The 18,277-nt window shown below is 36.6% G+C and overlaps 2 protein-coding genes across 2 annotated transcripts; one reads left to right on the forward strand and one right to left on the reverse strand.

Moving 5' to 3' along the window:
- Positions 1–402: 402 nt before the first annotated feature.
- Positions 403–822, reverse strand: LOC131605528 (uncharacterized). The gene has a single exon (XM_058877876.1). The coding sequence runs from the start codon at positions 820–822 to the stop codon at positions 403–405; it is 420 nt and encodes a 139-aa protein (XP_058733859.1).
- Positions 823–2,189: 1,367 nt separating this feature from the next.
- On the forward strand, positions 2,190–2,833 carry LOC131602647 (histone H3.2). The gene has a single exon (XM_058874813.1). The coding sequence runs from the start codon at positions 2,277–2,279 to the stop codon at positions 2,685–2,687; it is 411 nt and encodes a 136-aa protein (XP_058730796.1). The 5' UTR covers positions 2,190–2,276; the 3' UTR covers positions 2,688–2,833.
- The last annotated feature ends 15,444 nt before the right edge of the window (positions 2,834–18,277 follow it).

Raw genomic sequence — 18,277 nt, forward strand, 5'->3', positions numbered from 1 at the left:
ACCACACTGGTTCTAATTGTTATGAGAACAAGAGCGGTTTCTAGAGCGACGATTGGTGCTCTAGGATGAGTCGTCAGAAGGACGCGGTTGGGTGGTAAGATAAGTAGTAGGAAACTTAGGGGCGTTATCTTAGCTAAACCAACTTCTTGCTACATGAGCATGGAACAAGCTTGATGAAAGGGGGAAGCAAATTAATCAGTCAAATCAAGGAGGAAACATCTCAGTAGACATCAGTAAGACTTGAGATGAGTTGAAGGACCAAACAATGATTGCCCACAGGAGCACCGATATCCTGTAACTGGTCATAAAGTGTCTTTAAACTTCTACAAATGCATAGACATTTTGAAAACTCTCCACGTGAATACCAGATAATTTCTATTAAAGAGTGACAACGCAAGCATTCTAGTTATCCTGGAAGATGTTAGCCAAATGCGTCCAAGTAGCCAAAGCCATTGAGTCAGGTTTTATGATGGTGGTTTGTAAGTCAACCAAAATAGTGTAATAGATCCACTTAAGAACAATTACATCTAAGGTGGCCCAATGGTCATAAGTGGGGTCAGTGACAGGTGGTGGAGTCTTGTTATCTGAAGACACAATATGATGCAGGACCTGATGAGAGTGGACATGAATCTGAAACAGCTCAGCCAAGATGCCATAACAATCAATTTCCGTGTCAAGAACAATATGAATATTATTTCTAACGTTGGACACATCGAGAGAGGGATGAAACTTTGGTTTGGCAGAGGATGAGGGAGGTGGTGTTTGGGTTTCCAAATTGGGAGGAGTCACCATGTTGATTTCATCGTTAGATGAGGAAGACATGTTATAGGCGGATAGGATGAAAGTGAACAATGGCCGCAAGAGAGGTTGGTGGTTCTGGAGAGGTCAACACAAACTGAAAAGCGGCGCTGGGCGGTGGTTACTCACGAGCGGCAGTACGCGGAGAAGGGGTTTCGATGATGAGCAGATATTCAACAAAGCAAATATGGTTCCTGATAACACTACAAGCATTAAAACTAGTGTTGTCGTTAGATATAACCTATATAAGCATCTCTGAAATCACGTTAGGATAAACACTCAATATTACTTAGTTTGATATGGCTGTTATACTGAATCCTGTTAGAAAGCTGAATTGGCTTGCCTGAATCCATTGAATCGACTTTGTATTCATTATTTTTCTGGATTAAAAAGTTGTATTTTCTTAAAAAAAAGAAGCATAACTCATTCAAATATAAAAAAAAGCATTAAATCTTAAAATTAATTTAAAAAATAACTATTTTTTGTCACCATAAAATTATAATAACATTATGGGTGTGATTGTTTCAAGGATTAAAATTATAATCCTTGGAATATTTCCTGGGAATATTATTAATGGAAATTTTATTCCCATTTATGTGTTTGGTGAGTAATATAATTTTTTGGGAATGTTTATGAAATATATTTAATTTTTAAAATAAAAAATAAATGAATTAAAATGCTTGTGAAAGAGAAGTTATGGATGATTACTTCTTATTCCCATGGAAATGTATGATTCCCATCCCATAACATGGGAATAGAAATGGACAATATTATGTGTAAAATAAGTTTTTGGGAATAAAAAGTTCTTAGACATAATTTATCAAAACATGAAACAAATATAAGAATGAAAAATATTTTAACCTACTTGAGAATAATTTTTCAATGAAACAAACGCCCCCTAATTACTATTTTTTTCAAGAACATTAATTGTTTTTTGATAAATATAACAATATTATGCTCAACAAAAAGATGATTTACTCTATAGTTAGTAAAGTTTTAGAAAAATGGTTAGGACACTTTGTAGAAAAGGAGTTTAAACTTCATAGCCCAATGGAATTTCAATTTCATAAGACCCATTTTCAGAACCCGCCAAAAGATGAATTTTCCTTCCTATATTTTCATTTTCGTTTTCCCTCACCAAAAATCTATCGATCCGTGTCACGCTATCAGATTCAATCTCAACCTTTCATCACTATCAGATCAACGACTTCCATCACGCGCACCAAACTCCTCGACATGCCACGTCACTAATCCGCGTGCTCAACTATAGAAATAATTATCATCCGTCGATTATCAGACCAAAATCAATGGCCACAATCATAACCAATTCACCTCCCTCACAATTTCAAAACCCGCACAAAATCATCTCTATATATTAAACCAGTTAGTTTCTTCATCCAAAATCATCACACTCAAAGCATAACAGAAAACAAGCCTCAAGTTATAATCTCTTAGTAACCGTTTTCTGTTATCTTCCAATGGCACGTACCAAGCAAACCGCTCGCAAGTCCACCGGCGGCAAGGCCCCAAGGAAGCAACTGGCAACCAAAGCCGCTCGCAAGTCTGCTCCTGCTACCGGAGGAGTGAAGAAGCCACATCGTTTCAGGCCAGGAACCGTTGCTCTCCGTGAGATCCGCAAGTACCAAAAGAGCACTGAGCTGTTGATCCGCAAGCTTCCTTTCCAACGCCTTGTTCGTGAGATCGCTCAAGATTTCAAGACTGACCTCCGTTTCCAGAGCTCCGCCGTGTCTGCACTTCAGGAAGCGGCTGAGGCATATCTTGTTGGTCTCTTTGAGGATACTAACCTCTGCGCCATTCACGCTAAGCGTGTGACTATCATGCCTAAGGATATCCAGCTTGCAAGGCGTATTAGAGGCGAGCGTGCTTGATCTTGTTGAATTCTTGTTCTTAGGGTTTGCGTAGATATTTTTAATGTGTAGTTAATCACAAACCGTTGGTTTCTATTTCAAATCTTGTAGTATTGTAATTGTGCTTAGCGTCTTATATCAATCGAATGAATCGTGTTTTTTTTCAACTATTGTTCGATTAAATTTATTAATTTTCTGAAATTTGCTTACAAGTTCTTGATGATATTCTGAAATTCTAGATCAATAATAAATAAATGTAACCGTAATAAATACTTTAATTATTCTAAGATTAATAAATATCTGTATCTCCTATTTTTTTATTTTTGATCTATAATTGCTTATGATCTTTGGAATTGTTAATGGTCCAAAACCCTGTTTCGTTCTGTTCTGGGCCCTGGTTTTTGATTTTCGTCAATAGTGAAAAGATGTAGGTTGGGATGCACTTGGTGTTAGTGGATGTTCTTATGGGCGATCTTGCTGTCATTCTTGGATAATTACAATTGTATAAGGCTTTGTTGATAGTGTTTGCGCCTAGTTCTTCCACGTCACCGGAGTTTGGCCATCTTGTTTCTGGTATTAAGAGTTGGATGTCAGTGTAGCCGAGTTTTGACATGATATAGATAACTGGGTCAAGCATTTGGTCTAACAAGTTTCTGTAGATTAAGCCACTACCAGGGTTTATTGTGGTGAAATTTCCCCTGAATACCGCGTAGTTGGTCTAACAAGTTTATGTAGATTAAGCCACTAAGGGTAAATATTTGTTGGGATCTTGTGACCATGGGAAATATGGGTATATATCAATGAAGAAAAACGAATTGGTTCTGTCTTAGAACTTAAGCATTGGTACTATCACAAGGCCGGCTTTGATCCTTGTTAGTAACTCAATAGACCAATAAGGAGATGGTAGATTGTTTCCAAGCACACACCATAGTTCACACCAACATTGCTACTGGCTTTTGCATATGTAGAGTTAGGAGAATTTGCATATAGTTTAATGAAATACAGAAGATACCGTAGCAGAAAAAAAAAGTCCATCTTTAAACTTGATCACAAAACTAAACAGGACAAATACAGTCAAAGAATCCATTTCTTGAACTAATGTTCCAATTGCTAGGTGTTTCCTACATGTGGCAGTAATGCTTAAGCAATAGAGTGAGATGAAGAGAGTATTAACAGTATCAATTTATACCAAGGCAATGTAGATTGGTATTGAAGACACACATTCACTTATTAAACTAGTAGAGGAAGCAAGGGTGTATTTTCTTTGTTTTTTGGTTAAACCTGTTTCAAGAACAAAATTCTTACAGAACTCTTTGATGTCTAATAATACTCCATCCACCTGAAGTGAAGAAGGAATAAAACTTTTAAGTCCATTTAATGCTTACCTCACTAAATTGGATAGTACATGCACCAATAGAATGTTAAATCCCCCTCCCAATTTTTTTAAAATACTTCTGATTTGATAATCTAAAACTATCATTTGAATTTTAGAATCTGGTGCATATTATTGAAGTGTTCGGATTCAAGAAACCAAACAAATATAATGAATATAAATATCCGGTTAAATCAAGTCAATTTCTATTGCGTAATACATCAACAACGACAGTGCATCAACATAAATAAAAAACATTAATTAAACACAAAAAAAAAATTATGGAATAGACAAATTAGTTACTTCACGAGGTTTAACCATGCACGCCTAAGTGTCGTCAAATGCCTTGAGACAAATCAAGGTTGAACAAACAACATGAGCAAATTTGACCAATATAGTTCTTCCAACATCGTCGATTTGAAGTTGTATGTTTGGTAACACACCCATCTAAGTCGACTGACGTACAATGATACTCAACACTGACCATCCTTCTTGTGTTGTAGTGGTTGAGATGATGATTTATTTGGTCTAATTGATCTTTCAGATCCCACAATGTAACATCAACGTTGATCCTAAACAAATGGGAATAAACACCCTTTGTTGTGGTAAACTACAACAAAATTAGAGTTTATTTTAACTAGGTTTGAAAAAAAGTTCATTGTTTTGGATTGTGGGCGCAAATGAACCAAACACATTAATTTATCTAACTTTAGGCATGATGTAGTCCATAAAAAAACCCAGACCACATATTAGTGTGTTGATAAAGTTCAAATTCTATAATCCAAACTTATAATTGACGTGTTTTACTCAAGTTTAGATTTAATAACTAGAACTTATAAAGTATCCCTTAGTAGGTTCTAGAACTCGAACATGTGTTTTAATGTAAAATAGATATTTTGTTAATACTTAAAATTTTAATTTACACATAGAAAAATAATAAACATAACATGACAACATAAAATAATATCAGAACTTAATGAAAAGACTTGTTTCCACGAAACTGTCTAATCTACCATCCAAACTGAATATAGTAGCCTTAAAAGCTTATTTATTATTCAATAAACTAAAAATTCAGCTACATTTACCTTTAAAGACTTCACATTTAACTCATGGGCAAACTATAAAGTAGAATATTTCTACTATATGTAATTACTTTTGACAAGCGATAAAAAAATCAATTAAAAGGAACACTACCGTCATTCATTTTTACTAATCACAAATCTTTCCACCAAAACGAGTCTAGGATACTTCCCTATTGAAAAATATCATTTTTCATGGTGGGGTTTAACGTATGAAAGGAGAAAGGAGAAATGGGTGGCAAAATAGGTTAGGCCTATTGGACATGTCCATTTTGCCTAGTGCTATGAAGGTTAAGGATTTATACCCGCACCCTCTAATGTGTCTGACCTGCTCCTCCCTATTTTTACAGGCTTTTACGAGCACAAAAATTAACATAAATTTTTTATTTTTAGGCTTATAAGGTGGAGTGCCCGTGTGCCCGCCCCACCCTCACTTTTACTGTGGGGCTGTCCAAGATTTTAGTCCCACACCCTTAAGTATGCCTGCCTGATCCCTCGATGTTTTTGTTTTGGCGAGTCTAAACGGGACGGACATGCTCGTTTGCCATTCTTAAAGAGTCCTTTCCAAGCATAAAAAAGTCATCATCTTCATCATCCATATATTGATATTTATTGAAGTGAAACTGAATTGAGAGAGAAAAACTAAATTTTGTTTATTGAAGTAAAGCTTTTACACATTATGAATCTGTTTTAACTGACTGACAGCTAGCATTCTATACTTACAACTAGCATTCTAATACTAATACATGCCTAACTCTACATGAACAATAAGCTAACTTATCTAACACCCCCTCAAGATCATAGTGAAATTCTTTAGAAACCACCTTGAGCTTGGACCAGAAAAGTAAAAATTTGTCATTGGAGAGTGGCTTAGTTAGCACATCTGCAATCTGATCATAACTAGGTTTGTGAACAACACCAAGTTGTTTGGAAAAAACCTTATCTCTTACAAAAAACAAATCTATTTCCATAAGCTTGGTGTGGGCATAAAGCATGAGGTTGTGAGCCATGGCCACTATGCTTTGATTGTCACAGTGGATTATAGAGGAGACAACAGGGACATGAAGCTCTTGCATAATTGTTTGAACCCAGAGCACTTATGCAGTAGTGAGAGCAAGGCTTCAATACTCTACCTCCGCATTAGATCTAGAAACAACTGTCTTCTTATGAGACCACCATGAGATTAAATTAGGGTAAAATAAAGAGATGACGCTAAAACATATCTATAGTTATCTGGATCTACAGTCCAATCAACATCACAAAAATCATGAAGAGAGAGCGAGTGTCTTGTGTTAGAACAAGATTTGTTCTGATCAATATTCTTAGTTTTGATGATAATAAGGATATGAATTTTGTGTGAGATAATGTGGTACTCTAATACATTGCAATTTCCCTTTCAAGAAATATATAAAGAGTATGCACAAATCAGCGCTCAGAAGCTTTGTCTCAGAAGGTTCAGCATGCAACATCAGAACATGGTCCGGCAAGACATCAGAAGATGGTTAAGGCAGAATCAGAACATGGGTCTATGGAAGCATCATAAGAACTTGAGATCAGAAGCAGAAGCACTGAAGTTCTCATGGTATCACGCTCAGAAGCACTTCAAGGTCAGAAGACAAGAAGATGCTATGCACCAAGCTGTTTGACTCTGATGATATTCAAATATTTTATTCACAAACATCAGATCAGTAGAAAGTACAAGTGGCAGGCTACGCTGACTGACAAAAGGAACGTTGAAAGCTATTAAAGGCAACGTCAGTAGACACAGCGTGAACAAGGCTCGAGGTAGTTGACAAAAGCGTGAAACATTAAATGCAATGCTGTACGGAATACGCAAAGCATTAAATGCGCCCAACGGTCATCTTCTCAAACGCCTATAAATATGAAGTTCTGATGAGAAGCAAGGTTACCAATTCTGAACGAAATTATTCTGAAAGACTTGCTGAAACGCTGTTCGAATTCAAAGCTCAGAAACTTCATCTTCATCAAAGCTCACTACATTGCTGTTGTAATATATTAGTGAGATTAAGCTTAAACGTTAAGAGAAATATCACTGTTGTGATTATAGCTTTTAAGAAGCATTATAAAACTCTTATTTGATTACATTAATTTGTAAGTAACTAGAGTGATCAAGTGTTGATCAGGATACTCTAGGAAGTCTTAGCTTGTGTCTAAGCAGTTGTAATTAGAGTGATCACGTGGTGGTCAGGATACTCTAATAAAGTCTTAGCTTGTGTCTAAGAATTTGTTCCTGGAGTGATCAGGTTGTGATCAGGATACTCTAGAAGACTTAGTCGCGGACTAAGTGGAAAACCATTGTAATCTGTTGCGATTAGTGGATTAAATCCTCAGGTGAGGTAAATCACTCCGCGGGGGTGGACTGAAGTAGTTTAGTTAACAACGAACCAGGATAAAAATAACTGTGCAATTTATTTTTATCGTTCAAGTTTTTAAGACTACACTTATTCAAACCCCCCCTTTCTAAGTGTTTTTCTATCCTTCAATTGGCATCAGAGCGCCGGTTCTAAGGTGCAAGCACTTAACCGTGTTTAGAAAAGATTCAGGAAGAGAAAAACGCTTCAGTAAAAGATGGCTGGTGAAGTTCATACAAATCCAACTGCATCTACATCTGGCTCTGCTGAGCAATACAACGGTAACAATGGTTATACTAGACCACCAGTATTTGATGGTGAAATCTTTGAATACTGGAAAGATAAATTGGAAAGTTACTTTCTTGGTCTGGATGCTGATCTATGGGATCTTCTGTTGGATGCTTACAAACATCCTGTTAAAGCTTCTGGTGTAAGGCTCACGAGAAGCGAAATGAATGATGATCAAAAGAAAGATTTCAAGAATCATCACAAATGCAGGACTGTTTTGCTGAATGCTATCTCTCATGCTGAGTATGAGAAGATATCTAACAGGGAAACGACCCATGACATATATGAGTCCTTGAAGATGACTCATGAAGGAAATGCTCAAGTCAAGGAGACCAAAGCTCTTGCACTAATCCAGAAGTATGAAGCCTTCAAGATGGAGGATGATGAAGACATTGAAAAGATGTTTTCAAGATTTCAAACTCTGACTGCTGGATTGAGAGTTCTCGACAAAGGCTACACCAAGGCTGATCATGTAAAGAAGATCATCAGAAGTTTGCCCAGAAGATGGGGCCCAATGGTGACTGCATTCAAGATTGCGAAGAATCTGAATGAAGTTTCTTTGGAAGAGCTGATCAGTGCCCTGAGGAGTCATGAGATTGAACTTGACGCTAATGAACCTCAGAAGAAAGGTAAGTCTATTGCTTTAAAATCTAATGTCAAAAAATGCACTAACGCTTTTCAGGCTAGAGAAGAAGATCCTGAAGAATCAGAATCTGAAGAAGAAGATGAACTGTCCATGATCTCCAGAAGGGTAAACCAACTCTGGAAGAGCAAGCAAAGGAAGTTCAGAGGCTTCAGAAGTTCAAAGAAATTTGAACGAGGAGAATCTTCTGGTGACAGAAGATCTGACAAGAAGAAGGCTGTCTGCTATGAGTGCAATGAGCCTGGACATTACAAGAATGAGTGTCCGAAACTTCAGAAGGAGAATCCCAAGAAAAAGTTTCATAAGAAGAAAGGTCTTATGGCAACATGGGATGATTCTGAATCAGAATCAGGATAAGACTCTGAAGGAGAGCAGGCAAACTTTGCGCTGATGGCGACAGAAGATGATGGATCAGAATCTACATCAGAATCAGATTCTGAAGAGGTATTTTCTGAACTATCTAGAGAAGAGTTAGTTTCCAGTCTAACAGAGCTTCTTGAATTAAAAGCTCATCTTAGTATCAAATACAAAAAGCTGAAAAAGCAATTTGAATTTGAAACTAAGAAGCTTGAGTTGGAAAATTCTGAATTAAAAGAAAAAGTTTTAAAATTATCCAATAATGTTGGATCTCTTTCTGATTCAGAAAAATCCACTCCCAGTCTGAATCATATTCTGAAAGAATATGATTTAAGTTTCAGGAAGTTCTTATCTAGAAGTATTGGCAGAAGTCAGCTAGCTTCTATGATATATGCTGTGTCTGGGAACAAGAGAGTTGGCATTGGTTATGAGGGTGAAATCCCATACAAGCTTGAATCTGTGGATGATATGAAAATATCATACAAGCCTCTGTATAACCAATTTAAATTTGGCCACTCCCATGATATTAAGCACACATCACATGCACAAAGTTTTCACATAACACACACCAAGAAGCATGTGACACAACCTAAGAAATATCATGGAACTCAGAATAAGAAGTATCATACTGTTCCTCCTGTTAAATATTTTGCTAAACCCAAGTTCAATCAGAACTTGAGGAGAACTAACAAGAAAGGACCCAAGAAATTGTGGGTACCTAAGGAGAAGATAATTTCTGTTGCAGATATCCTTGGCGGCAAAGAGGACAGAAAGCAAAATGTCATGGTACCTGGACTCTGGGTGCTCGGGACACATGACGGGAAGAAGGTCTACATTCCAAGACCTGGTGCTTAAACCAGGTGGAGAAGTCAAGTTTGGAGGAGATCAGAAGGGCAAAATCATTGGCTCTGGAACCATAAGTCTTTGTAACTCTCCTTCCATAACTAATGTACTTCTTGTAGAAGGATTAACGCATAACTTATTGTCCATAAGTCAATTAAGTGACAATGGTTATGACATAATCTTTAATCAAAAGTCTTGCAAGGCTGTAAGTCAGAAGGATGGCTCAATCCTATTTACAGGCAAGAGGAAGAACAACATTTATAAGATTGATCTTTCTGATCTTAAGAATCAGAAGGTGACTTGTCTTATGTCTGTTTCTGAAGAGCAATGGGTCTGGCACAGAAGATTAGGACATGCTAGTTTGAGAAAGATTTCTCAGATTAACAAACTAAATCTGGTCAGAGGACTCCCAAATCTGAAATACAAATCAGATGCTCTTTGTGAAGCATGTCAGAAGGGCAAGTTCTCCAGACCTGCATTCAAGTCTAAGAATGCTGTTTCTACCTCAAGGCCGTTAGAACTCTTGCACATTGATCTGTTTGGCCCAGTCAAAACAGCATCTGTCAGAGGGAAGAAATATGGATTAGTCATCGTTGATGATTATAGCCGCTGGACGTGGGTAAAGTTCTTGAAACACAAGGATGAGTCTCATTCAGTGTTCTTTGAATTCTGCACTCAGATTCAATCTGAGAAAGAGTGTAAAATCATAAAGGTCAGAAGTGATCATGGTGGCGAATTTGAGAACAGATTCTTTGAGGAGTTCTTCAAAGAAAATGGTATTACCCATGATTTCTCTTGCCCCAGAACTCCACAGCAAAATGGAGTTGTAGAACGAAAGAATAGGACTCTACAAGAAATGGCCAGAACCATGATCAATGAAACCAATATGGCTAAGCATTTCTGGGCAAAAGCAATTAACACTGCGTGCTATATTCAGAATAGAATCTCTATCAGACCTATTCTAAATAAGACTCCTTATGAATTGTGGAAGAACAGAAAGCCCAACATTTCATATTTCCATCCTTTTGGATGTATATGTTTTATTCTGAATACTAAAGATCATCTTGGTAAGTTTGATTCCAAAGCACAAAAATGTTTCCTTCTTGGATATTCTGAACGCTCTAAAGGCTACAGAGTATACAATACTGAAACATTGATTGTAGAAGAATCAATCAATATCAGGTTTGATGATAGGCTTGGTCTTGAAAAACCAAAGGAGTTTGAGAATTTTGCAGATTTTGATATTGATATATCAGAAGTTGAAGAATCAAGAAGCAAAGCTGCAGAAGCTGGCAGTCTCAGAAGCAATGGATCAGAAGATCAAGTTGCTGCATCTTTAGAGAATCTTAGGATTTCTGAAGAACCAACTATCAGAAGATCACCTAGACTTGCCTCAGCTCATTCAGAAGATGTGATCCTTGGAAAGAAAGATGATCCCATCAGAACAAGGGCATTCCTTAAGAACAATGCAGAATGTCAATTAGGTCTTGTTTCTTTGATCGAGCCAACTTCTATTGATCAAGCTCTAGAAGATCCAGACTGGATAATTGCCATGCAAGAAGAACTAAATCAGTTTACAAGGAATGATGTATGGGACTTGGTTCCTAGACCAAAAGGATTTAACATCATCGGTACTAAGTGGGTTTTCAGAAACAAGCTAAGTGAGAAAGGTGAAGTGGTAAGAAACAAAGCCAGACTGGTTGCTCAGGGTTATAGTCAGCAAGGAGGGATTGATTATACAGAAACCTTTGCACCAGTGGCCAGGTTAGAATCTATTCGTCTATTAATTTCTTTTGCATCTCAACACAACATCACTCTTTATCAGATGGATGTCAAGAGTGCCTTCTTAAATGGTTATATAGATGAAGAAGTTTATGTTCACCAACCTCCTGGTTTTGAAGACTCCATGTCTCCAAATCATTTTTTCAAATTAAAGAAATCATTATACGGATTGAAACAAGCTCCCAGAGCTTGGTATGAACGTTTGAGTTCTTTCCTTCTGGAAAATGATTTCACTAGAGGAAAAGTGGACACTACTCTCTTTTGTAAAACATTTAAAAAGGATATTTTAATTTGTCAAATATATGTTAATGATATTATCTTTGGAACATCTAATGCTACACTTAGAAAGGAGTTTGCTGAGTCTATGCAGGCTGAATTTGAAATGAGCATGATGGGAGAACTCAAGTATTTCCTTGGGATTCAAATCAACCAAACTTCCGATGGAACCTATGTTCATCAAACGAAGTATGTGAAAGAACTTCTGAAGAAGTTTAATCTTTCTGAAAGCAAAGAAGCCAAAACTCCTATGCATCCAACATGTGTACTGGGTAAGGATGAGGTAAGTAAGAAGGTAGATCAGAAGTTGTACAGAGGTATGATTGGATCTCTTCTATATCTAACTGCTTCTAGACCTGACATTCTCTTTAGTGTTTGTTTGTGTGCTCGATTCCAATCAGATCCAAGAGAATCTCATTTAACAGCGGTTAAGAGAATTCTAAGGTATCTGAAAGGTACTACTAATGTTGGTTTAGTTTACAGAAGATCTAAAGATTACAACTTAGTAGGATTCTGTGATGCTGACTATGCTGGAGATAGAATAGAAAGAAAGAGCACTTCTGGAAGTTGTCAATTTCTTGGAAGTCATCTGATCTCATGGTACAACAAGAAGCAAGCTACTATTGCCCTCTCAACAACAGAAGCAGAATATGTTGCTGCTGCTGGTTGTAGCACACAAATGCTCTGGATGAGAAGTCAGCTGAAAGATTATCAGATATATGAGAGTAACATTCCTATTTTCTGTGATAATACTTCTGCTATATGTTTATCTAAGAATCCTATTTTACATTCAAAAGCTAAATATATTGAGATTAAACATCATTTCATAAGGGACTATGTTCAGAAGGGTGTTATATCTTTAAACTTTGTGGATACAGACCATCAATGGGCTGATATCTTTACAAAACCCCTTGCTGAAGATAGGTTTAAGTTCATTCTGAAGAATATCAGTATGGATTTATGCCCAGAATGAGAAGATGAGAAGATCTTATGTATGAGTATCTTCTGAAATGAAATTGGATTTTTTTAAGAAGTTCTGATTGAAATCAATTAGAAATTGTGATTCAGTTATTACTAACGTTTCATTGTCTAAGTTGATTCAGAATCTCTTTAAAAGCAAAACAGCTGTAACTGGCTATCCAGATGGTAAACACGTGTTCACTATTTCTGGACAAGCGTGCGTGCAGTTGAGGGGACGTCTACTTAGGTAATTGTGAAAATCTCGTCTTTTGTCATTATCATCTCTCCTCACGTCATGTTACATTAAATGCCATTCATCATTTCTTTTATTGTCCTTCTTTTCTTTTTTATATTCCTCGAACGTTTCCCTCTTCTTTTTCTCTCTATTTATTCCTTCATTTCGTTGCATTTTTTTCAATAAGTCTTGGCTCTCTTTCTCTTTCTTTTTCTCTCTTGTCCAACAAAGTTTTTCTTTGGCATAAACCCTAGTTCATTCATCTTCAACCTAGCGTTCATCATGAATCCTTTCAACTCAATGAGAACAGATGGAAGGGTTAATCAGTTACAGGATGTGAAGCATATCTTGGGATGGCTCTCCAAGTCTCTTTCAAGACAGATCTCTTCTTCAATGCTGTTATCAACATTTATCCAAAGGAAGAAGACCTTCTTGAGTCACTGGAGCCCGTTTGCAACATTAGCTCCCTGTCTATGAACTCTCCCTCACTTCCTCTTTGGTCTCTTGGATCTCTCCTACAGTGGAGGTTCTAGTCTAGACAGACATGAAGAGTTTTCAAGCTTTCATGGCTGAACAAACTGAAGACCAGAGGGTTCTTGAGTTGTTTGCGCAGTCTTTGCGTAGGATAGAGTCTTAGGCTTTAAGTCTTTGTAGTTTTCTTTCCTTGTTGCATCTGTTTTCTGCATACACCTTTTGTAATCCTTCTTGTTGGAATCAATGAAAAGTTATTTATGTTTCTTTCCTTTTGTCTCTTGCTTTACATCTGAATCTTTTATGCTTTTTGATGTTATGACAAAAAGGGGGAGAAAATATATGATAAATGATCTGATTAATATTATCAGTTACCGAGTAAAAATGCTCCACATTTACTAACAGAACTTGCAAAGTTCTATGTTTTTAAGTTGTGTTGTTGCAGGAATCAAAGATTCAAGATCAACATAAGAAGCAACAAAATGAATCAAGCTCTTGGATTCTTGAAGCAAGTTGAGTGCTAGGAAGCTTCAGAATCAGAAGCAAGAAGGAAGAATGATCAGAAATAGCTCTTGGATTCTTGAAGCAAGCTGAGTGCTAGGAAGCTTCAGAATCAGAAGCAAGAAGGAAGAATGATCAGAAATAGCTCTTGGATTCTTGAAGCAAGCTGAGTGCTAGGAAGCTTCAGAATCAGAAGCAAGAAGGAAGAATGATCAGAAATTCTGATAATAGAATATGATCCAAATCATTGTCTATTTGCTCTTATACATTGTCTATTGGATCTGATAAATTCTATATGGCTTATATGGCTCTGATACATATTTTGTGTTCTGATACACATTTTATGTTCTAACTCATTCATGCTGACTTTTGTCGTTTAGTTTTGTTCTGTAACATTTCAGGATGTAGAGATGCTCTGATGATGCTCTGGTACATTCAACAATGTTCTGATACAATCTAGCATGAAGTGATGTAAGTAGAAATTCAAAGCTCTGGAGCTACCCGAGGGAAGCAGAAATCAGAAGCTGTGAATGTTCTAAAGATCCAGAAAACTCAAGTTCTAAAGTTGTCCTAAATGGAAGCATGAATCAGAAGCTGTGAATGTTCTGAAGATCAAAGAAATTCAAGTTCTGAAGCTGTCCTAAATGGAAGCAGGAATCAGAAGCTGTGAATGTTCTGAAGATCAAAGAAATTCAAGTTCTGAAGCTGTCCTAAATGGAAGCAGGAATCAGAAGCTGTGAGTGTTCTAGGGATCTAAAGAAATTCAAGTTCTGAAGCTGTCCAATGAAAGCAGAAGTCAGAAGCTATGAATTATCAGAAGACAAAAGCTTATGTGATCGTCTCTACCGAAATAATCAGGGAAGTCTTTTATTATTAAAGTTCTTCGAGTATTTATTTCAGGGGGAGATTATTCATCTCAGGGGGAGATTGTTAATCTCAGGGGGAGACATATTCACATGCTTATGCTATAGCTGTGTAATTTGTCTTTAGCCGTCTGCTCTTTCTGATTGCAAATTCATATCATTTATATATGTTTTTGTCATCATCAAAAAGGGGGAGATTGTTAGAACAAGATTTGTTCTGATCAATATTCTTAGTTTTGATGATAACAAGGATATGAATTTTGTGTGAGATAATGTGGTACTCTAATACATTGCAATTTCCCTTTCAGGAAATATATAAAGAGTATGCACAAATCAGCGCTCAGAAGCTTTGTCTCAGAAGGTTCAGCATGCAACATCAGAACATGGTCTAGCAAGACATCAGAAGATGGTCAAGGCAGAATCAGAACATGGGTCTATGGAAGCATCAGAAGAACTTGAGATCAGAAGCAGAAGCACTGAAGTTCTCATGGTATCACGCTCAGAAGCACTTCAAGGTCAGAAGACAAGAAGATGCTATGCACCAAGCTGTTTGACTCTGATGATATTCAAATATTTTATTCACAAACATCAGATCAGTAGAAAGTACAAGTGGCAGGCTACGCTGACTGACAAAAGGAACGTTGGAATCTATTAAAGGCAACGTCAGTAGACACAGCGTGAACAAGGCTCGAGGTAGTTGACAAAAGCGTGAAACATTAAATGCAATGCTGTACGGAATACGCAAAGCATTAAATGCGCCCAACGGTCATCTTCTCAAACGCCTATAAATATGAAGTTCTGATGAGAAGCAAGGTTACCAATTCTGAACGAAATTATTCTGAAAGACTTGCTGAAACGCTGTTCAAATTCAAAGCTCAGAAACTTCATCTTCATCAAAGCTCACTACATTGTTGTTGTAATATATTAGTGAGATTAAGCTTAAACGTTAAGAGAAATATCACTGTTGTGATTATAGCTTTTAAGAAGCATTGTAAAACTCTTATTTGATTACATTAATTTGTAAGTAACTAGAGTGATCAAGTGTTGATCAGGATACTCTAGGAAGTCTTAGCTTGTGTCTAAGCAGTTGTAATTAGAGTGATCACGTGGTGGTCAGGATACTCTAAGAAAGTCTTAGCTTATGTCTAAGCATTTGTTCTTGGAGTGATCAGGTTGTGATCAGGATACTCTAGAAGACTTAGTCGCGGACTAAGTGGAAACCATTGTAATCTGTTGCGATTAGTGGATTAAATCCTCAGGTGAGGTAAATCACTCCGCGGGGGTGGACTGGAGTAGTTTAGTTAACAACGAACCAGGATAAAAATAACTGTGCAATTTATTTTTATCGTTCAAGTTTTTAAGACTACACTTATTCAAACCCCCCTTTCTAAGTGTTTTTCTATCCTTCATCTTGCCGCAACAGGGGAAAGTTGAATGCCAAATTTTGTAGTGCATTTCAAATATCGGAGAATACATTTTAATGCATGCGAATGAGAGTCTAAAAGGTTAGCCATAAATTGACACACATTGTTAACAGAGTAGCTAGATCCAACCATGTAATAGTGGAATACTATAGAGCACCCACAACTGATATGAAGAAAGTAGGATCATTAAATTGAGGTGATCCAGTTTTTGAGAGTTTAGAGCTAGATGACATGGGAGTGGCAATAAGATTGGCTTCATGCATGGCTTTCTTAAGTATTAGGACGTGAATACTTACTATGTGTAGGAAGAAAAACACCAGATTGCTGAGTGTGAACTTCAATACCTAAAAAGTAATCAAAATTACCTAACTCTTTGAGAGAAAAGGCATTGTTCAATTGCTGAGTAGTAGAGTGCAAAAACTTGGGAGAGTTACCTGTTAAAACTATGTCATCCATATAGACTAGAAAATAAGCAAAGATAGAATTGTGTGAGTAGGTAAACAAAGAAGGATCACACTTGTTGCTTTTAAATATAAGTTGGACCAGAGTGCTTTTCAGTTTTTCAAACCACTGCCTAAGGGTCTGTTTAAGGCCATTTAAAGCTTTGTGTAACCTACATACCAAGGAGGGATCAATGGAAATAAAACCAGTGGGCTGCTCCATATAAACCGCATGTAAATGACATCCATATAAGTGACACTCTTGTCCACAAAAATGCAAGTGCCAACCAAATACAACATGTATACTCTCATAGCATACTCTGTATGCTGCTCTTCCTGCTCGTTATCACCAACAACCTTCTATGCTCTCAGTATCTAATCTATAAACACCTTCTTCAAGAAGCTAAACCTAGCATGAGCCCTTCGGCTGAATTCAGACCCCCATGGAAACCTCTAGGTCAACTTCTAGCTAGTCTACCATCAATTCTATTGCCTAGTCTTTAGTGACCTTCCCATTATTTAAAAGTTTCCTCCTAATCGGAAAATGTAGTAGTCATGAGACATCGTCCAGTGTGATTGACATCTCATAATGTGGTAAATGATATGATGACATCTTCATGTGCCATCTCTCAATAAACGCATTAAACATACCATGGTTAACTTTAACATAACAAGTCTTGCACAAGTCTCGCATCCCGGATAACTGCAAAACTTCTTGAAACCACGACTCATTAGGCTTAATTAGACCAGTAATCTTCCGCCCATGATTGATTATTTTTAGCGGATCACATTTATGCATATATAATTTAATAATAATGAATTCAACAAACATATGTTCTGTCATACCCCAAAATTTGCTCTCACATATTTGCGAATGCCATTTTATTACGAATCAAAGTAAAGACACGATTGGTAAGAGGTTCAACCTTGCAGGTATAAGGTCACGGGTTCGAATCCCACTTCTTGACACTTTTATCTTATCTTTTTAATATGATAATTTTTATTATTAGGATATTAAAGTGAAAAAGAAAACAACAAATTTTTTTTAACTATCACGTTTTAAATGCTAGAATTCTTAATTATTATTGTTATTATATTATGAATTTTTTTTTTTATTTTCTATAGATTTTTAGTTATTATTATTATTATTATCAAGTTTTATTTTGTTGTATTATTAGTAATAGTGTTATCAGACTTTTATCTTCTATTTTTAGGATAGTATTATTATAATCCCTTTTCCCTTTGTTAATTTATTAATGAAAAAATAATGAAGAGAGAGAGGTATGGCGAGAGTGCATCAGAATGATTAAAATAAAAAAGGGAAGTAATTTTCGGTTTCAAATCAAATCTTCATTCCACCAATTTGTTCCAATATCTCAAAACAGAAACAAATCTCAACTATCCTCAATCTCACTCAATCAGCATTTAATCAGATTCAATCAAGAATTATTCTTCAAGACCTAATTTGACATTATAAAAGCTGCATAAAATTCACAACGCAGGGGAGAAAGATGGTGAAGCAGAACCCTATTCACCGCCAAAATAAATCGTGAACAAGAGTGAGCAGAGGGGCGAGTTGCAGCCTAGTTCAGATCAAACAAAGTGTTGCAATCAAATCCTTGGCGCTTTCTGAACGTATACCAACCTTCATCATCGACCAAAACATTCTGAATCGTATTCCCGCGTTCGTATTTTTACTGCAAAT

The sequence above is a fragment of the Vicia villosa genome, linkage group LG5 (genome assembly GCF_029867415.1).
Source record: "Vicia villosa cultivar HV-30 ecotype Madison, WI linkage group LG5, Vvil1.0, whole genome shotgun sequence".
Taxonomy (NCBI): Eukaryota; Viridiplantae; Streptophyta; class Magnoliopsida; order Fabales; family Fabaceae; genus Vicia; species Vicia villosa.